We start from the raw sequence: 21,038 nt of genomic DNA, 5'->3' as shown, positions 1-21,038 counted from the left end.
TTTCAAGCAACAAAGATTTTTTTCAGGGCTGTTGTCTTTGACGCTGACACATGAGCAGTGCCTCTGGGTCCATTTAAAATGCAGAGGTTTTCTCCCAAGGCCTCTGGCTTGAAATGACAAACAAAGGGAGACTTTTGGGTGACGTTTTCCTTAGGCTTCCAGTTTCCAAGCTAAGCCTGCCTGGAATCTATTTGATCATTATGCACTGTAGCTTAAAAAATGTGCCTGGGAAGAAAAAACCATGGCATTGCCAAGGAGCTTTGCAGCCCTATATGATTTGTGTGCAGAATGTGGAGTGGCTTTGGATTCATTCCATTGAGACAGCTTCTTCCTGGCTCTCAGAGACTTTTCTTAGGATAGTATTTATTCGTTTTAAGTCTCTTTACATTTTGCTTCGAGACTTTTAGGAATTTGAAGTGGATAAGAAATCTGACAGTCTTCTCTCCTGATTAAAACAAATGAGCATTCAGACCCATATTTCTCTCTAATTCTAAGAGAAATAAGATTCGAAGTGTAGGTGGAAGAAATTTATTACGGTGGCTACCACTAGGTAGGTTCTCTTTCTTTTCTGCATTAGATCCTACAAGTAGCCCAGCAGTATATGAAACCTTTTTGGTTTTAATTCTTATGAAGGAAGCAAGGTAATGCATCTGAAAGATCCATATTAGAAATAATGAAAGAATGGGGGGTTCTCGGTGTTGTTGTGTTGTCAGTTTCTCCGCTTCCTTGAAAATGGAAGGAAACAGTACAGGAATTCTTGAGACATATGAACAGAGCATTATGGTGAAGTTTTATTTATGGAAATGCAAAGTTAGTGAAACAAAACGCAGATGAAATTTAGAAGGTCTCGAAAAAAAACCCAGAGGCATAAGAGATCATACAGTCCTGTGCACTGTACGTATGGATCATACCAAAATACTTGCTCATTAGGTAAGGCAGGAGAGAGAGAAAGGACAGGGACTCTTCTTCCTATTTCACAGATAAGGAAAAAGAAAAATAAAGTGTATTGCACAAGGAGAGCCTCTGGCAGTACCAGGACTTCAGTCCACCCCTAAGAAAGCTAGAGTGGAAAATGAGAGCTTCTGATCAGCTTAGCAAAGAATTAGAACAGATTTGCTGAGCTGGCTTTCCCTCCATACAGCAGACCTGTTCCCAGTAGTATACTGCTTCTGCATCAGCTACTGTTCTGTGACCCATCAGGCTTTCCTGTACTGTCTTCCTCATTCGTGACTGTCTCCAAAGCAGTGAATCCCCCTTTGCCCCCAAACCTGGGGAAAAGACAGGGCTGCATCTTCATGCTTCTGTTTGCTCTCAAGGTTGCTGTGTTATTTCCCTTGAGAAAAAAAAAAATACGTGAAAGCAGCACTAGAGTGTATCACCACTTGATGGCACCAAAGAAATTTGAAAGGCCATCTAAAGTAAATAAATAAAGAGAAGCAACTCAGCTTTTCTGCAGTGTGGGAGAGCATCAGCAGAACTCATGCTTGCTAAGATAGTAACAATCCTTAAAGCATTCTCTGCGTCTGATAAACTTTACGATTGTTCAGTTTCTCTAACACAGCATGAGTACTTCAGCACTGCTGTAAATAATCAGCAATAGGGTCTTGTGAGGAAATTAGTAAACTGGAAATGTACTCTTAGCTTGACATGCTGGCCAATTTGTGAGCGAGAGAGGGTGTGCGGTTGCTTGGCTAAAAACGCTCTCACTGCATTGTGCTGAGTCTGTATGCCCTACCCTCTTCTAGGATGCAGTAATATTCATTTTGCAACTATGAGACAATGGTTTAATGAAAATCACATTTTTGGACTGGATCATTTGAACACTTTTCCAAAATAAGGGGAATTCTAGTATCCTTGCACTGTGTGCTCTTAGATTCACAACAACCTTGATATTTCAGTAACTCCTTCTCATAAAGATACTCCTCTCCTGATTCCCTTAGGAATAGATGTTCTCAATTCAGTGTCTAGGAAATTACCATATTGATTCCTTAGCCGTTAACATTAAAGTGTACCAACAGTCAGCGCCCTTAATACTGTTATGGGTGCTTCTCCTTGTCTTTTCTGAATGCATTACAAGAATCTTGTGTTTCTCAGGTTTTTATTAGATCTCAGAAAAATTAGTTTCAGCAGCAGACATCTGCAAGATAACCTCCTGGTCTTTCCATTAAACACACAGCAATTGCTAGAGGCTTCCTTTATTTAATTCATTCTGAATCCTCTGCTTTCTGTAGCCTTAGCTTCCTTCTGTCTTTTCATCTGTCCCTGAACATATTGCCTTGCTTAATTATATCCTGTTATGTGTTTCATGGAGAAAGAGAAGGAGGAAGATGTTAATGCTTGTCAAAATGACCAGCAATCTCCTCCTTCCCTGATTCCATTTCAAATAAAAATGTCTGCCACAACATTTGCTTAGTTAGTCTAGGTTAGCCGTGGAAAAGATACTCTATTGGCTTCTGTTCTGAGAGAGCTCATCCCAGCGTTACATGGATCAGAAATGATTAAAGATTGCAGTGTGCCTGTTTCTCTTTCACTTCCAGCTCTCCTTCTACCACATCATGGATTAATAGAAGTGTGTAGCGCTGGGGAAGCGTATACATGCACATGTATTGCATTCTTGTTGACATAGAGACAGAGTAATTTTGGCACCAGTCCTCTGTCTTCATTCCCACGCAAGTGTTTTGTAATTAATTAATTAATTGTTTTGTAGAATTAACTAGAAAATTCTTTGGCTGAGAAGCTGTTTTGCTTTTTGTTTGTATAGCACCCAGCACAGTGGAGAGCTAGTCCAAGAGTAAGGATCTTAATAGTAACATACGGTAATTATGTTATATCTGTTAGATCCCATGATTGTCTATATGTACACAAAAATCAGTCCCAGACCTTCAAAGTTCATGTGCAAGATTGTTTAAAGTGTCTTCATCATATGCCCCTGAGTTGTGCATATTGACTCCAGAAACTTGTTCATATTTAAGATCACTGTTATCCTGTTTCTAGACCATATGACATCCCTGATGAGACCTTTTGCTGACCAACTGCAATTTAATTTCTGAACTTAGAAGTGTTTCACCATTACAGTAGGCTGTAGCATGCCCAGGGTGCAGGAGATACGGGAGTACTTTCTTCTCCTGTGGTGTAGTCAAGAGAATACATACAACTTTGCTTATATATGACTATTCAAAGCCATTAAAACATTCAGTTTTTTTAATGTCTGCTTATTTTCTGGGTAACAAACTTGTAGGAAGGATGCCAAATACTAAGTGTAGCAATGGAAAGGGCTAAGTATCTGAGAGTATTTGAGTGTCATGTTTTTATAAGGCAAAATGTAGTCTTCCATTTTGAAAAAATAGCAACCATGAAATGAAGCAAGTTTAAAAGATGCTGGCAGCTTTATTAGTGGGTGCTGATGTTGCACTCTGACCTCTCTTTGATGCCTGGTGAAACAGTCTGTAGCAATTAGATAATTGTTTCACCAAAATATGATTAAATCCAAATGCCCGTAATTGATGCTTCCTGTAAGCATTATTGAAATAGGACTTTAACGAAAGCAAGTATACATTCTTACTGTTCCCAATATTCGAATTCCAGAGGGAAGAAAATGGAAAGCAATTAGAGCAACAAAATGGGATGTTTATGATTTAATATTCAAAGCATGCTTTTCTTTTTCTGTTAAATTCTAATTTAATGGAGAGATTTCATGTGCCACTTAAGAAAGAGCCTATTTAGACTTTGTGTAGTCATTTAGCTCTGCTCTTAGTACTGAAGTCTTCAGGATGCTGAAGGCTCTGTAGATTGGGATATTTTTCCAGGCTTGGCAATCTGTATAGCTCCTAGCCATGGGATACAATATGCAGGAATTCACTGGGGGGAAAAAAGAGAGTTGGTGGCCACATTAATCTGAATAAATGTTCTGGAAAGCATGCTCATTCAGATGGAAGAGCCAACCCTGCTTCTAAATGGTGCTGCAGCTTGGCTCGAGGCTGCAAGCATCTGCACATGAGCCCAGCTCAGTCATCAGCATTTTCTACAGGAAGTGGCAGTCACTTCTGTTCTGGGGACTGAGCCCGTTCTTCATGCATGCAATTTGAATTGAGAAAGGTTGCATGCATCTCTTGACACTTAGGTGTGAAATTCAGCCCAGAATCAAGTCAGCAGCTCCTACCACAGGACCCTTAATTGGTTTTTGAGTCTTTGCCAAAGGTAAAACCCCATATGCTTTCAGTCAGTTCTTTTCTAAATACATAGCAAAGTGTAAACAGTGCCAGTGCAGTTGATGAGTGGGGGCAGAGGAAGGATCTCCAGCAGAGTTTCCCAGTGTGTGAGGCATGCTTCACTGATGAAGCATTTCTAAAAGCAAAGGAAACATGCAGCAGTCCAGGGATGGGCTGTGCTGTAATGCAATGAATTCTTTAGTGCTTGAAGTGAGGCATGAGTTACAGAGGCAGGGAGACACCAGGTTACACAACCTCTGAAGGTGCAAACTGAGATGTGTTTTCCTGTGACTCTGATTCTTTCTTATGTTAGTTGTCAGTCATGGAGCAACATCGTGCTTTAAAGTGACCAGCAAAAATATAGAGTTACACAGTCAGAAGGAAATAGTTAAAAAGTACTACAGTGTTTATAGCAATCTTAGTTGTTCTTCATAAATATACCAAGCCGTTATTTTCAGGTATTCATCTGCTTAGGAGAAAAGCAGTCGGCTCTCTGGAAAGTAAGAAGTTTAAAATATGACACATTTGTTAAAAGATTAGATTCTCCCTTTGCGCATGCTCTATTAAAGTGCATCAAAGTTTTGTTTCTCTTGCTGAAAGGGCTAGCTAGATCCCCTTAGAGTGTAGACAATGATCAACTGCAGAGTGTCGAATTAGGAAGTAGAGATACTTATATTTGGGATCGTGAAAAACAGGAGTTCTTAAACCCACAGTTTGCTGATTACAGATTTTGTATCTCTGCTGCTAAAGAGTTACACTGTCACCTGGACTATTTGTCATCCTTTAGGTTTCGGCATAGTCCAAATTGCTGGTATTTGAGAGACTGGACTATCCACAGCTGGATCAGGCAGTGCTTAAAATACAATGCAGAAGACAAAGCCCTGTACACATTAAAAAACAAGGTAAGCTTTTTCAAGGAAAAGCCAGGACTCTATTTGATCATCTTTTTTAGACAAGTGAAGCTGACCTGGAATTCTTGTTGTAGCCAGGTTTGTAGACCATGTTTTCAACTTTGGATTTTTTTTGTCAAAATCAAAATTAAAGTTGGACCTGAGCTTCAGCTGAAGCTCTTCAGAGCTTTTGTTTCCTCTTCTTCCCTGGGAGGCTTTTTGCTTTTAAACAGTGCTAGCATCCAAAACGTGCTAGATACAGGAGTGACATAAAAAAAAACAGAAAGGCAGTCTGCCTCCTGCTCCCAAAGGCTAAGGTAAAACACCAACCCAATACATCAAAAAGTAGAAGGCCCACATTGTGGGAGCAGTCTTAATAAGCTCCTTGAATTGCTAATTGATGGTCACATTGCACCAGTGTGCAGTACCAAGGTTCTGATCCTTCTGATATGTACTGATTTGTGCTTGGGAAGATTTGAACGGGAGATTTTCACACTGATTTTTTCTTTTTTCTCTTCAGGTTCAATATGGAATTTTCCCAGATAATTTTACATTCAATATTTTGTTGGATTGTTTTATAAAGCAGAAGAAATATGAAGGTAAGAAAGTATATATCACTTGTGCATTATCAGTTTTATGCTCTTAAATATGCAGGACCTTTAACTGAATTCAAAACTTTTAGCCATGTTTTCTCTGAAGTTCTCTTAAAAACACACCTTCTCCTTCGTGCCTTCCTTAAACTTCTTTTCTGCATGATTATGTCTTCTTTCTATTGCAATCTTATTCACTGTATAATTTTGAAACGCTTGTAGTTCAGAGTTTCTACTGTGATTGGTCTCATACCAGTTCTAAACTATCTTGCAAGATAACAATGCCTCAGGAGTTATTAGTGAGAATTAGAGTGTAGAGAATTGAGATGTATGGTGTAGGGTTCATCTCACCTACATTTAGCCATTCAAATAGCTGCACACCTGAACTAAGCTATTTGTGTAGACTTTGTCACTGGTGAGAACCAGCTGTGCTGAATTGCTGTGTTAAGGTGCCTCTCTTTCACTATTGACTATTTAGGGGTCCAGATGAATGATCATCTCATGTTTGCTGATAAATATTTAAGGTTTTCATTCCACTGCAGGTTTTCTGGTACCGTAGACTGCAGTGAACTTTTCTTGGCATAAACTTCTTGCAAAACAAACAGCTTAACGGGAAAGTAGAACAGCAGAATGACTTGTCTGTACCTTTTGTCATGATGATTATGCTAAATGGCAAATTAAAGCATGTACTTATTTTAATTTGAGGGCCCTCCCCATGTCTGTGAATTCCCCCTCACTCAATCCATTTCTTTTCTTTGACAGGCTCAAGGCCTTTTGTTTAACATACTGTCCTTCCTGACAGAGAGCATCACTGGAACTCCCTGTGGAGCTCCTCAAGAGTGCTGTTTGCTGAATACAGTGAATGCCCATGGGTGATGCGTGACAACATTTCTGCTCTCTTGTACTCTTCTGTCACATAAGGGCAGTGAATTTAAGCCAGTCTTCTCTTGTTTCTAATCTAAACAAAAAATAAGTCATTTTTAGACTAATTTTTTTTTAATATTAATGACCAAAGGGCTGACCAAAGAAAAGCCAACTGAAGTCAGTGTTAAGCTAAGATGGGTTTAGAAAGCTCCCTTCCTATAGTCTGATGTTATGCAACCCATTCTTCCTTTCCAACTGTGTGTTAGAATAACCTGAGTGGGTAAGACTAATTCTCTACTACTGGTCATAAGAAATCTTTAATTTTCTCCCTAACTACTTCAAGACATACTACAGCAGTAAAGTATTGGTAAGCATCAGTGGGTGCAAAAGGAAGGAGCTGTGTAAATTTGCCCTTGCTGATTATGTTTTTATTTCCTCTGTAGATGCTATGTCAATAGTAACAGAGATCATGTTGCAAGAAAGTTTTGATGAATTCTCAACACAGCTTCTTTCTCTTTATGTCTTATACCAGTACCTGGCAACCAAGTCTGAACATACGGTAAGCTGATCACACTCAAAATGATACCCAGGGCCTCTGGTTCTAAGCGTCATAGTGCAGTCAGCTGGGCATTCAGTCTTGCATAGATTATATTTCCCTTAGGTTTGCCTAGAAAAATGAAATTCTCCAGTTTTTTCCATTTTACAACTGTAGAAGAAAGAAAAAACAACAACAAAATACAAAAGCCACCAAATAACTTTTCTTCCCTTTCAGTTGCTCCTTTCTCTAAAGGAAAAAGTCTGTCAGGATTTTGAGGAGGTCTGATGGTCTGCTCAGTGGAAGGTTATGAAATGAAACTACAGAAACTCAAACAAGATTCCATCAGTTAACATATATGTTGTGAGGAAAAACTGCAGAACAGTTTTACCTATTGTATGTGACATTATATTAAGGAAGGTGAGCATTGTGCACCATTAGAGCTTGGTAATGGAGATGCTGCAGCATTATAAAGCATCGTCAGTAGGATTTTTACTATCCCATTTGGTTTTGGGAGTATTGTTTCTGTTGCATCTCTGTTGCTTAAGGCCAGCATGACAGTTCAGACTCTTGGAAATGGTGTTACTCTACCTTTACAGAAGGGGCTCAGTTAGGAATCAGCAAAGGGTTCTGCCGTGTCCATTGCTTTAGGCAGGTACTTCTGATGTAGTTTGGTACAAGCCTTCGAAAGCATGTTGTCATCTGTAAGAAGAATACTTGAGGCCTCCATTTGTGTTACACGAAGCATATTTCAAAACACATAGTACATTGTAGTGCCTTAAAGTTTTAATCAATTGTATTGTAATTTCAGATTTCACTATAGAAAACAGGTATTCATTTCCCTTGTTCTTTCTTCTCTCCTCCATCTTCCATAAGTTCAGTATTCATGATCACTTGTATATGGCAAGTAGAGGGACCAAAATCTCATTTTCCCATTGTTTGCATATCCTTACTGCAAAGACCAGCACTCATCATTTCATGAAGTTGGATATGCAGGCAAGGATGGCATAGGCACATGATAGGTTTAAAAGACAAGCATATTTATACAATTGTGGTCTATTTAATATTCATTTTGAAATAACCTCATTCAAGGCCACCTTTTCTATGTCTTACTTTTATATGTATACCCCACGCAGACTGCCATTCAGCACCTCATAACACTTGGTACCAATATGTTCCATAGTTGATTAAGGAAAGAGTTAGGAGATCTGCTCAGCTGCCTCTGAACACGCCCCCCCTTCCCCCCCATTCACTTTTCCCAAGGTGCAAGATCAGTAATCAGTGTCCTGTTACAGACAGGCCCTTGATGATGGCTTAGGTCCGGCAGACTGATATCATGTATTTTAACTTTGAGAACTAAACCGTGGGACTGTGTCAGTGCTTGCATGCCAGAATTCAACCAATGGGAGTTGTAATAAAAAATTGTGCATGGCACTGGTTATAGAAGGCTTCCATTTTTCTATTGCTGTGGGCACTGCAGAAAGCCTGACTGGTCTTGGCTTTCCCAAGGAAGTTTCTTCTTAGCTGCTGCAAGGAATCAGTGTGATTACACTTTCCACTGAAAAGGTATGAAGGTTCAGTCCTTTCATCTCTGTCTCTTGAAGCCAAGTAGCTTCTTGGCTGGCTCCAAGAAGAACCTGGACCTATAAAGCACTGTTTTTTCCAGTTGCATTTAATTTTCCTAAAAGTGATTCAGCAGGAAACAGTCGTATACCCTTTCATCCTTTTCCTGGGTCAGATAATTCCTTGCCTGGCTGTCAGGTGGTGATATTTTGTGTTGGACAATGATATGCCAATGTCATGTAGCACCCAGATAAAGACAAGAAATGCCACACCTTGAATAGACATCTCTGAATAATGCTTTGATCCAAAAGGCTGAAGTTAAGTGCTTTTTAAGAGTCAGTGTACATCAGGGAATTTTTCAGAAGGTTTTTTCCTTTCACCATGAATATTTGTTCCAGGTGTTATGGTAATAACCAAGATACTGAAGTACCCTGCAGCAGAACCCCAGTATTAGACAGTCTGACCTCCTCCAATCTCTTGCCATTTATATCTTTCTTTTCGCTATTTTCTTAGCAATGGTATTTGTTTAGTCTCTTCCATTTGCTGAGGAGAGACATTTAATTCTTTGAATCTGTGTTCCTGTGGCCTTGAAAAATGTACTGTACTATCCGACAGCAAAACAAAATCCACACCACTCCCATGGTTTTAGTCTACTTACTCCTTGGGTCCCCTTCTCCAGCCATCACTAGCAGTCTGGCTTGGACAGCTGCTACTTCTTTCTAGCTGGAGAGACAGCTGTACTCTTAATACTAGGCCATTCCTAAGTGGACGTACAGTGGTCTTAGTGAGTTGCCTATATTCCTTTCACAGTGCAGATTTTGGACATGGAGCAGCCCCTAGCAGCATGTTCTTCTTTCAGCCTTTTCCTGTTCTAGTGAAGAATAGTGGAGCATGCATTTAATCACCACATACTCAAAAGAAAGGGTTTCTCCAGTACAGAAGCCATGTAATTTTGTTTTCAACAGCATTAGCCTGAAGCAATTGGTAAGACTTACAGTGCAGAGGCAGAGTTTGACCACTGTAAAATTAATGTAAATCTTTATCCCAAACGAATCACATTGATTGATTTCCATGCAGACTCTCAGACGTTTTATTGTCTTCCAAAAAGAACTATTTCTTAGTGTAAGCATACTGTTCCTCAGAATATATGTTCCTCAGTGTTAGCTGGTACTGTAACTTTGAACACTTGACATGTTTAATGAATCTTTATTATTAAAACATGCAACGAGAACTGCATGTGCTGTCTTTGATTGCTGCCATTTCATGCTTGTCGAGCAAAACTTAGTTGGTTTACATTATTTGCAGTGGGAAGAGGAGAGAAATCTTGGCGCATCACTGGTGCTTACTGGTCTAAAGCAAACAAGCACTGTGGGTTTTAGCTCCCAGCTGTATGGCTATGCATTCCTTGGTAAGTTTTACCTCCCTCATAGTCATCTTTTCCCATTATTGTCCACAGTGGCTGAATTAATTGGCATCTTTGCTGTATTAAAATGTAATCAAGAAAAGACTTAGAAAAAAAAGGCAGAAATAGTAGAAGGAACAATTTCAGAATTACGACTGAATCTGTTTTGCAAGGCTGGAATGTTTGTACTGATTTGAATGCTGTGCCCTTTATCACACTGTTCCACAACCTTGTTTAGGGCTCCCTGCAGGTTTGGATTGGCAGTTGAAAGAAGGAAGACATTCTTACAAAACAGTAGAGTTTGTTTGTTTGTGGACTCACAATCTTTTCTAAAAACAAAAATATAAAATCCCATAAAACAGTTTTAAAGTTATGGACAATAGGCACTTTTTTTTTTAGTTACAGCCTGTAAGCTTCTAAAAGTAATCCTAAAACCCCAAGAAGTTCACAGACCACAGCTTGAAAAACACTATTTTTAGAACATTTACTGCTCATTGCAATGCTAGTGTTGTGAACAGCAGTGTCTTTATTCTGTATCTGTTATGGAGCCCTGATTGCTAATGATAAGCTGTATTACTTAAAGAACAGTTAGATAAGAATATGTCCAGAATTGAGGAGGAGAGAAATGGGGAGAAGGGGTGGGTAATTCTTGAATTTAGATAACCTTTCTAACCTTTAGAGGAGTACAGTGCAGAGAGCTTTTGTCCTTCTCTGCAAAATTTTTATTTACTTGAAATTAATTCATTCAGAACTAATCATTACGCAGTTGTTTCATTATTGCATTATATTTTATTCTAGAAGTTACTGAGGGTGATAAAAAGTGGGCATGTTCTTAAAACAAAGCTTCAAAATACAATGTGTAGTGGCAGAATAAGGATGCTGATTCTAACTTACCATGACTATAAGACAAAACCACATATTCAGTCAAAAAGGGAGATAAATGTGAAAGTTTAATTGAAAGCAGATTTTTCATAGGGATGTTTGTCATCCTTTGAAGATACTGATACAGATAGAGGAGCTTTGCTCTCCAGTCGGCATTCATTTTGGAATGTTTTTATGTCATATAGATTGGTTGAGTAGTGGCTGATTTCAGAAATGCACTTCACTGTTGTCTGTGAGCAATAGTACTTGTTCCATGACATTAACATTCAGTAGATCAAAAGCTATTTACTGTTATGTCACATATTTCACAGTCTTGCCAACACTAATGGAACTGACCTCTGTAAGAGTTAAAGATGTCTGCGGGCACAGAGTGGCTGCAAGCACCTTCGCTATTTTAATTTAGCCATAGTCCATAAGCTTTGTCTGCACACTTACTACTCTGCTTTCCCTAAACTATTCTCTTCCATATAAAGAAGAACAAGGTGCGTTTTCCTGGTTTTGCATTATTACAACCAGAGTGCAAATTAGATTGAGAAATTGGATACGTGACTACTAAACTACACCAAAATAGTGTTATTTCTTATACCTACAGTAACAAAATCAAGAGCTTAGAGTGACAGTCATTATAGATTAATACTTACAACCGGAATGCGATGTGCATTTCTTCTCTATGTAGAACAGGTGTTTCATATTCTTTAGTGTCACTCTCAGTAGATAATCCACATTGTGTGCTGTGCATCACTGATCCTGCTAAAGCCAGTGGAAACCTTGGTGCACAGTGTGTCCTAAATTCAGAACCAAAATTTCAGTTTGTCACGTCTCCTATATTTCCTCTCAGGAAACTCCAGCTGAAATAGGAATACTGAGCTGTACAATTAGCCAGAGCACGTGCTGTAAGTCTCATACAGTCTGGCCATGACAGTCCGGTGTGAGGAGACCCTAACGGCCACACAAGTGAGTTCAGCTCCTCAGATTTAGTGCACACATGCTGCACAGCCAGTCCTTGAAGGCTAAATCTTCAACTTTACTGAGATCTTCAGGCATCGTGCTCAGAGTTGCTGTTAAAACTGCCAGACAACCAGGAAACATGGACACATTTCTTCTTTTCCTTTTGGACAAGGCCAGAAACAAATATGTAATAGTCTTGAAGTTGGGAAAAAAAGGTGCTTATACAAAGTAAGATCTGATATCTGTCTTCATGTCTCCATCCGTAAACTATATTGTTTAATACTTCCCTGGGTAATAGCAGTTCTGTCAGAGTAGTTTTGTAGAAAAGTTGTTTTTACCACAGATACCAAGAAACTTGCTGTCAATTTTTAAAAAACAGAGCCAATCCTATATGGATTTCCTTCAGACTCAAGTGTTGAAATACTAACGCTAAAGTATTGTTTCATCACAGGGAAAGTGGAGCTGAATAAAGGGCTAAGAGCTGTATACAATCTAATGCCACTGATGTGGACACCTGGATACTTGAATAGAGCCTTGCAAGTCATGGAGAATGTAGCTTCATTGTCAGGGGACAGCAAAATCTGCAAAGAAGCTGTAAGTATGAGGATGATAAGCCACTTAACAGAAGAAATTTCTTACAAGCCAAACTCCAGTGAGACCCATTAATTTCCTGTCTTGCTAATTATACGATACCAGGCCTTTCCAGGCCCAGCAATGTTTCAAAGGTCTTGGCAGGGCAGGAGAGGAAACAACGTTTAGAACAGAACCACTGCCTCAATCATCAAGGCAGCAGTCGTGTCTACTGGCAGTTCCTTGGGCATGAGTGTCCACTCTTGCCACAAGCTATTAGAGCATGGTCTTAAGCCTCCTTATCTAGGCACCTGACTCTGTGTCTCAGCAAGGAAATGGCTAGAGCAAGCTGAGCTTAGTGTGTCAAGAGGTGGGGAGACGCCTTGGTTGCCCAAGCTTTTTGAGCTTGCTCAGAGACATACTTTTTAGCAGCGATGGTGAAATGTTGCATCCCATGCCTTTCCTCGCTACTTGCATGTATTGTGTGCCCTTGAGGTGATGTTATGTCCTGAGTGATGATGGTCCAAAGGTGGTGCAGAGTGATTTCTAGAAGGGTTCTGGTGCTGTCAGATGGGGAGGGTGGGTGGATTAAGGCTCTTTGCAAGGACAACACTGACTAAGGGACTTGATGCTTAGCTGTACTCTAGGCTTCAGGCTATGCCTGGAACCCAGCCAGCTTAGGCAGAGAAACTTAGGAAACCACCATCACATGGGTTGGCCCATAGAAGCAGCACTGAAGCTCTCCTTCCCTTTTTGGTACATTTTACTGAAGGGCTGTCTAGTAATAGGAGTCTTTCCTTTGCTAGCATCACTGCTAGGCTTATGGTCTTTGCTTTTCCCATTGCTGGAGGATGATGATGATGAGCCTCATGTCCTCTCCCTGACATACAGAGGCCAGGGCACCGCTCAGCAGGTTCTCCTGGTGTTCCCTACTCAGAAGCAGCTCTATGTGATACTGGAGAAAGCAAGGCAGGAAGCAGCACATAAGACCCTCCACCACCATGGGGCATAGCTCAAAGAGCACATTCCCTCTTTCTAATAAGTACTTACACATGAAACAACTCTGGGGAGCACAACCGAGCATCCCAAGGACCACAGATAGAGAGCTCACCAGCCACTGTTTGTGAACTGTTTGTATAGGTCTTTAACAAACATAAAGCCCGAAGACATCTCAAAGATGTCTTTTTTCTTCTCTTTTTTCTTCAGAAAGAAAACAAGTAAAATATGTTGGTCCATATCCTTCTCTAGTATAAACTAATTGCAGTGTATTGATTTGCATCATCTGGTCTTTTCTACCTAAATGCTCATTAAGATCTTACTATTAAAAATCTGTACAGATATTTTTAATGATTATCTCCAACTAAAATACAGTATTCCCAAGGGTGAAGGACTAATAGCACTGACCAGGTCAATACTGGGGTCAGTCAGCTGCCACTGAAGTCACTAGCAGATAGGGTGGAAACAATCTCGGGTGTCAAAAATCCCCTTTTCCTGTAGTATTCTGGGCCTCTCTTGGGTGAGACTAAATAGACCACTATGCAATACTTGCAAATCTACATCATGGCATCGATATATGTAAACCACTATGACCATGCATGCCTGCACAGCAGCAGAGTCATTTGAAAAAGAAACTATCCTGTTTCACAGGCTTGGGGGTTCTTTTTCAAAATGTGATTTTATCTTCTGGTTGAAGAAATTCCATTATCTAAAAGAGAAGTTTTCAGGGGAACTTTCTTAGTTGCGCAGTTTTGGTGTAAGCATTTTCAAGGGGGTTGGCCAACTGTTGTCAGAGTCACTTGCTTTCCCTTCAGTCTTTAAGCTTTCATCTATCTTTGACTGGCAAGGTGTTTCTCTTCTCTGTGCCATTACTATCATAACAACTTAATAGAAGTATTGTTTTAGTATTGTTTCAACTGTGAACAAGTAAGACAAGCGATACTTTTTTTTTTTGATTCTCTGAGAAACTCTCCAAATGAGAGCCTATGTATTTCCAAGCACACATTTATGATTTTGTTGTTTATTTCATCCTGTTTCACTACTGATAGCTTAAAGATGTTTTATGGTACCATTACATTTCAGTATAAAGAATGTGTTATTTCCAATCAGCCTAGTTTTTATTCTTTAAGCATTATATATTTATGTTAGGAAAATGAAACCACAGGTATCAAGATCCCTTTATTCTGGCGGAAAGTGTCATAAGTTCAAAGGTCACACCATCCTACTGGCAAACATGCAGAATTAGGGTTCACAGAAGGATAATAGCTCTTCACATTATTAAAGGCTGATCTTTAAAATGCAGGCAGACTGCTTTCAGTAATTTCAGTTATAAAGACCACGTCATTCCCCAAACAGCAGTACATCCATATAGCCTTTCCATCTTCTGTATCAATAATACATACAGAAATAATTTACCAAGTCTCTTAGTGAAGCTAATGCATTCTTTTGATACAATTGCAATTAGATAGGAGAGGGTGGTTCTCTTAGTTCCTTGACATGAGAGCAATGTGAAGAGAAAAAGAGTGTCGGAGATTAAAAAATATGCCTATACCAAGATGATACATGCCTACATTTCCATTTTTCCTGTTAAATTATCAAACTAATGACAGAAATGATTTTTTTTATTGCTAAAAAGATGGTTTCCCCCACTTATTTTCACTGAAGAGGAATTGTAATGTAATGATCTATTGCAGATTTTATTGTTTAAACATTCCATAGTAACATCTTATTTAGATGTATCTGTAACTGTATATCATGCTAGTGCTGTTATCAGTGTGACTACCATTTAGAGTTAGTATTTATGGCCAGATATCAGGCCAAGAGGAATTGTTTGTCTAATGCCTGACACATCTGCAAATACAAGTCACATCTGAGTTGCAGGGAGTTTTACTGCTGACAGGAGATGGGGGCGGGTTGGTCTGACCCAAGTACAGTACACAACACTTAATTCCTCCAATAATAAGCCTATTTCATTTTAGAATTTGGTTTTCTTTTTATCTTACAGAGTAGTCGCCTCAAAATACACATTAACTTGTGAGGTTGTTTGAAAATGTGACAGCAGTATTATTCAGATTGTATTTCTAAACTTTATGCTAACGGTGAAAATTGTGATTGTTCAGATTGATATTGTGGAGACCATTTTGCGGTCTGCCCTTGAAGCAAAACCTGATCCAGAACCACCAGAAGAAGTCAAGAAGGCAGAGCAGAAGTCACAGTGTGCAGAGTCAGAAGAAACTGAGCAGTCTAAAATACCTGATTACTACAACCGATTCAAGGTAGGAGATTTTCTTTCATCTAATTATTACTAAGCAGTAGTAGAACTCCAGCAGTAGTAGATGATATATATCAGTAAATAAATATTACTCTCTTAATACGCTAGTAGACTGACACCCCTTCAGTGCATCAGGAGCACTACCTGGCATTTTTGAAACTGATGTCACATTACATTTTTACTGCCTCGAACAGGAAGCAGCCTTCAAAGGAATGAATGCTCAAGGCCACTTGTCTTTTGTCTGTCTGCTGGGATTTTATCTTCACTTTTCATACATCAAACTGATAAATCCAAATCCTGTTTGCTAAAGTGGTATGTCATTACAGATCCATTATTTGACCTTGTATGGGCTTTTGCTCATTAAAATAAATTGTACTGGGGATGAGGCCATCCTGAATTTATTGTCCATTTATGTATGTTATCATTAAATAAGAATGTTGCATCCTATACTTTCAGTCTGGGGAATTAGGTAAGTGTATAACCCCTTTCTTTTATCTTTAAGTCTTCACACTGCTGCTAACAATGTGGAATACAAACAGTTGTTCATTAAGGCGTAGCTATATAATGAGGCCATTTTATTTGGTCATCTCTGATTTGTGCTGTGTAAAAATCAAATACCCCAGGTTAATATTAATTTGTAGTTCCTGTAGTTCCAGGAGTAGTGTGCTTTCCTTAGCATATCACTTTTCATTGTTGCTGTCACAACCTTGGACAGCTGTTCTGAGTACAGATAGCTGTTCTTCTAAAGAAATTTTAGAAGTTGGAAGACTAGTATCCTACGGTTTCACCTTACAAATGCACACTTTTCCCTTCTTCAATTTTTATTTACATAAATTATTTACCACTAATCTTTGGATATTAAACTTGTTTCAGAGGCACTTAGAACTTTTTAATTAAAGTCTTTGCGAATCAGTGGGTGCTCAGCATGTGATAATTAATGCCTGGGTGAATTGCAGTCAGGTGGATAAACACAACTGCCCTTTGAAGGAGGGAGTGAGACATTTTTAGAGTCTCTCATTGTCTGCCCTACAAAGAAAATAATTCAGAGTGCTCAAAACAAGGCATAGATGCCAAACGAGGCATAGACTGGTGCCAAGTGGGGGTGTTTTCTCATCACCTCAGCCTTTCCACAAGTTCCATAATTAACCTCAGTTCAGGCATTCCCTGGTCTAGTAGTGAGTGCCTTGACACTGGGCCAACAAACCACAGTATCCAGCCTTAGCTCTAAGGCCCCGCCAGAAGAGTCTGAATATAAGGAAAGACATAACCCTCGTGAGAAGTCTAGGCATCCAACAGTAAGTTACATATAAGCAAGCCACGTTTTTTAGTTGTCTAGATGAGAAGAGAGCTCTCAGGTCATTTCAGCTAAGTCTAGACAACCTCTCAGACTCCTCTCTCAAGTCCATTAAGCCAGGGGCAGCCAGTCTTCCCGACTGAGCCCCAGGACGTTTACGAGAGTAGTTCACAGTCCTGAGATGACTGTTCACTAGAAGCATCTCCCAGTCTTCCCCTGGTCGTCAAATTCAACTGCTTCTGTCTCCTGCTTACACAGTTCTCTTTCACAAGTTATACAACTGGATATCAGTATTACTGATCCCTCACATCGCAGGAAGTCTTTAATTTGCTCTCTCTTCTTACACCCAGGTAGAAAAACCAAGGTCTGTAGAGTAAACAAAAATATTACAAAATACTCTTTCTTTACCCAGCCCATACGTTCTCTGTAGTGACAAGAGGAAGACAGTCAGATTTTGGTGATGATTTTTTTGCAGGGTGAGTTAGTTCTGTTAATCTGTCAAATAGATGCTCCTGTGCTGTATGTTTGGGCATTATTACTATTTTCATGCTTCTTGCAGTATACACGTGGCTTAGTCAGTGGCCCAAGTGTATAGAGGCAGCCTTTCCACTCCATGTCTTTCCTCACAGTGTAACTCACTGGTTTTTCATGTGCCTGTTTGCTTCACATCATGTCATGCATGGCTTTTGTATGCATATTTGAACTTCATGTCTACTTTCAACCAAAAGAACAGCCATTTGTAGAAGTACCTGGAAAAAAATGTCAGCTTGACTAACAAATAAGATGTTGTGTGAGAGGCAGCGTGTCCTTCCTTTCCACTAAAACAAATAGGACTTGAGGGCATTTGGCTCTTTTCAGATAAAACCTCTGGAGCTGTAATTTGAACTCTGTGTCTGACACTGTCATTCATGTTGTAATTACCTGTCTTCAGATACCATACACTTAGGCCTGCTATTCAGTGCAGCATTCCTCAGGCACTTTCTTCCATCTGTGTCAATGATCAGTGGGCAAGCATTTCATCTTGCAATTGCTGGGTTCATATCAAGAACCAAGCTGCACACAAACACCAGCTCTAAAAGCAGTGCTCCTTCTCTGACCGTCTGCATACAAAGCCCCAGAGTCTGCTTACAAAAGTCAGTGATTTAGCCTTATAAAAATGTGCCCTTTGGGTACCTTCAGGATGTATAGCTTATCAGTTTCCTAAATTAGCTTTACTAATATTTTACAGAGAGCAGGGAGGATTACAGGAGTTCGGTGGTACCAGTAAGGGACTAGGAGGGAGGTCCTGCCAGTTCCCAGTCCATTGTATTTCTTCTAGTTCAATTTCGTACTACTTGGGTTCAGCACACAAACTCCTTTTTCAGCACATCCTCAGTAGTGGTTGTAGGGAGAGTCTGAATGATATAAGACAGTTATATTTAAACTGCACATGTAATCTGGAAGAATGAGGATAGTTGTCAGGAATTACATTCCTTTCCTGGATCCAAACTGCACAGTCTTTTCATATTTCTCACTGGTGTGCCGTATGCTCACTGACATCTCAAACAAAATACAGATGAATATGCCTAAATATTATGAAGTTCAGTTTTAGTCCAGTAGTTTCAAAGCCTTTTTTTTCCTCACTTGTTTTCTTCCTTTATACATGAAATCAAAAAGCTGGCACAGCCAAAAACCCAGGGCCCTCAGACTTGCATGCCTGCTGTTTTAGAGCCTTCTTTGATCTGCTGTCTGTCCAGTTCAAACTTTCTTGGGCCTGGCAATACACAGCAAAACCATCATAGTTGTTTTCGCTGAGGCAGGGAGAAGTGGAGAGGCCTCAGAAGGGACATCACCGTTTCCTGTGTGCTGCAGAGCAGAACCCCAAGGCAGGAGCTGAGGGAAGAAGTGGTTAGTGCATTTGCAGATCATCTCAGCATGGGCTGGGGTAAGAGGAATGCTGCAGGCCAGTAGCACACTACATGTTTCCAGTGGTAACTGGGGTGGAAGTCTAGATGTCCATGTGACCCAGAATTGCCATTTTGTTTGGAAGTGAATTATCCCTATTGCCTCTTTCCATCATTCTGCAATGCTAAACAGTAGGCTTTCCTCGAAGGGACCGTGAAAGAAGCATGGAGTGTACCTTTCTTTAGGCTACCTAGTTAGTTACTTCATACAGTTCTAAGAGTGCTCTGCTCAGGAAGACATTTTATTTAGAGGAACAAGCAGAAAAATGTGTTCCTATCTGATGAATGAGTAAGGGGTAAAGAATCTGCCTGTGCCATGTCATCTTCCTCCCCCAGGAACCTCCTCCATGGCTCTCTGTGTATCTGCACTTTTAAGGCAATTAATCAGTTTGTTAGTGAGGCATCTGGCTAAAGATTCCAGAAAGTCAGAAATAGTATCACTGGATGATTCATCATCTTAAGTGAATTAATATTTTTATGCTGCATAAAATCTAGATAAGTAAAGCTCAAGAAAGAAATACTATGCTTTCCTCACTCAAGCATTGCTCCTAGCATAGAATATCCCTGAATAAATATTACTTGCTTCAGCTCTATTGTACAGTCTGTGTAAGCATAGTCAAGCTTCCGATCACATTACTTGTTGGGAAAAAAATGCGGTGGAATGTGGTGGTGGCTTGCTATAGCTGCAAGGGCTCATGGGATCTATTTAATATTCCATTAGTAAGAGACCATTTAAAGTGATTTGCATCTGTTGAAAAGGATGCTAATGCAGGAGCACAGAGCAAATCTTTACATCAACTTTGAGTTAACGCACAAAAAACCAAGGTGTTTAGAGTATATTTGTTGTAGGTGACTGGTCAGCTAATGAAAAAGATTTTTGTTTATGCCATGTAACTGAACTTGGAAAAACAGAGAATTTCAGAGCTCGACTAAAATGAAACTTGATTGTTTCAGTTTTATTGCTCAATAAAAACTTAATTGCGGAGGCTACTGTTTGAAGAAATGAAAAAAATTGTATACATTACCACAGTCAGAACACTTTGCTAAATAGTTATCTGGCCCATGTAGCCAGCTAACAGATAGATTCAAACAGCCACAAATTGTTATAGGGAAGTATTTTGTGGCTGATTATTTTGTGACTGACTGGCTCTCTCTTTCTTCTCTCTCCCCACCAAATCCGTTTTTATGACAGGAGCTGTACTCTAAGCTGCATTCACTTGGCAAGGTTGAATCTGAAAGCCTGTTAACCCTGACCACCCAACTTGTCAAGGAAAAGCTGCCAGCATGTGAAGTGGAAGACATTGCAAAACATGAGCAGAAGCTAAAGGAGTGGGAGCAAGAACAAGCACTTCTTATGGAGAGAGAAAGAGAGATGAGAGAAAAGGCTAAGCAGGAACTGGAAGCTAGGAAGCTGGCTAACGCATCTGTTTAATACTGAAACGCAAAGACTAGTGTTACACATTCTTCTGGTAATAAACTTAAGTGCTTACCGTTATTAATACCTCATTTTAATCCTGCTACAAACATGTCTGTATGTGACTACTTACTGTATGCAAATTAAACTATTTCTATTTTGCCCATTTCCTGAAGTACAGCACATGTGGTTTAGAAATTATCATCCTGTATATGATATCTATTCCTCCTATCTTCTGCCAGGCAGGGGGTGGGATGGAGACAAAACAAAGAAACAAAGGCATAAAAAGCAGCTTGCCTGTGGTGAAAGGTGTTGAGAGTGGAAGAAAAAGGAAGAGGGAGGAATGTCAAACACAAGTTGTTTCACCAGACATTTCTCACAGGAAAGAGTAAGAATCCCTTGGTTACTCTGAACTTCAGATACTAAGAGGATTAATGTATTGATTTCTTTTTTCCCCCCTCCCAGCCCATTTGGAAGAATCAGGTTACTGTGCATGGAGTTGGAAGCCTTCCTTTAGACTATTTTTAAAACTACTTTTAAAGACTTTTAGCTTAGAGAGTTAGCATGTGCACAGGCACTCAGATGTGTCTCTAAAAATATCTCCCTGTAAGGCAGTTGGAAATTCACTAGCACTACTTTGTTCCATTTTTAAGGTCAATGGAGAGAC

The 21,038-nt window shown here is 39.7% G+C and overlaps 1 protein-coding gene across 3 annotated transcripts in view; it reads left to right on the top strand.

The window, feature by feature from the left end:
• LOC135324934 (small ribosomal subunit protein mS27-like) overlaps positions 1-21,038 on the top strand; it is a 51,084-nt gene that overhangs the window by 26,782 nt on the left and 3,264 nt on the right. Inside the window, exons 5-12 of one of the 3 annotated variants that reach the window (XM_064502042.1) lie at positions 4,996-5,110; positions 5,619-5,697; positions 6,996-7,111; positions 9,956-10,058; positions 12,334-12,476; positions 15,569-15,724; positions 18,814-18,938; positions 20,150-20,307. In XM_064502042.1, coding sequence (XP_064358112.1) covers positions 4,996-5,110; positions 5,619-5,697; positions 6,996-7,111; positions 9,956-10,058; positions 12,334-12,476; positions 15,569-15,724; positions 18,814-18,906 — 805 coding nt within the window. In that variant the 3' untranslated portion in view covers positions 18,907-18,938; positions 20,150-20,307. Of the gene's footprint in view, positions 1-4,995; positions 5,111-5,618; positions 5,698-6,995; positions 7,112-9,955; positions 10,059-12,333; positions 12,477-15,568; positions 15,725-18,813; positions 18,939-20,149; positions 20,538-21,038 lie in introns of those variants that run through there. The other 2 variants (XM_064502041.1, XM_064502040.1) reach the window with 2 other exon arrangements.

This window comes from Dromaius novaehollandiae, chromosome Z (assembly GCF_036370855.1).
Source record: "Dromaius novaehollandiae isolate bDroNov1 chromosome Z, bDroNov1.hap1, whole genome shotgun sequence".
Taxonomy (NCBI): Eukaryota; Metazoa; Chordata; class Aves; order Casuariiformes; family Dromaiidae; genus Dromaius; species Dromaius novaehollandiae.
Note: the sequence above shows the minus strand (reverse complement) of the source record. Positions and strands in the feature narration are given on the sequence as shown.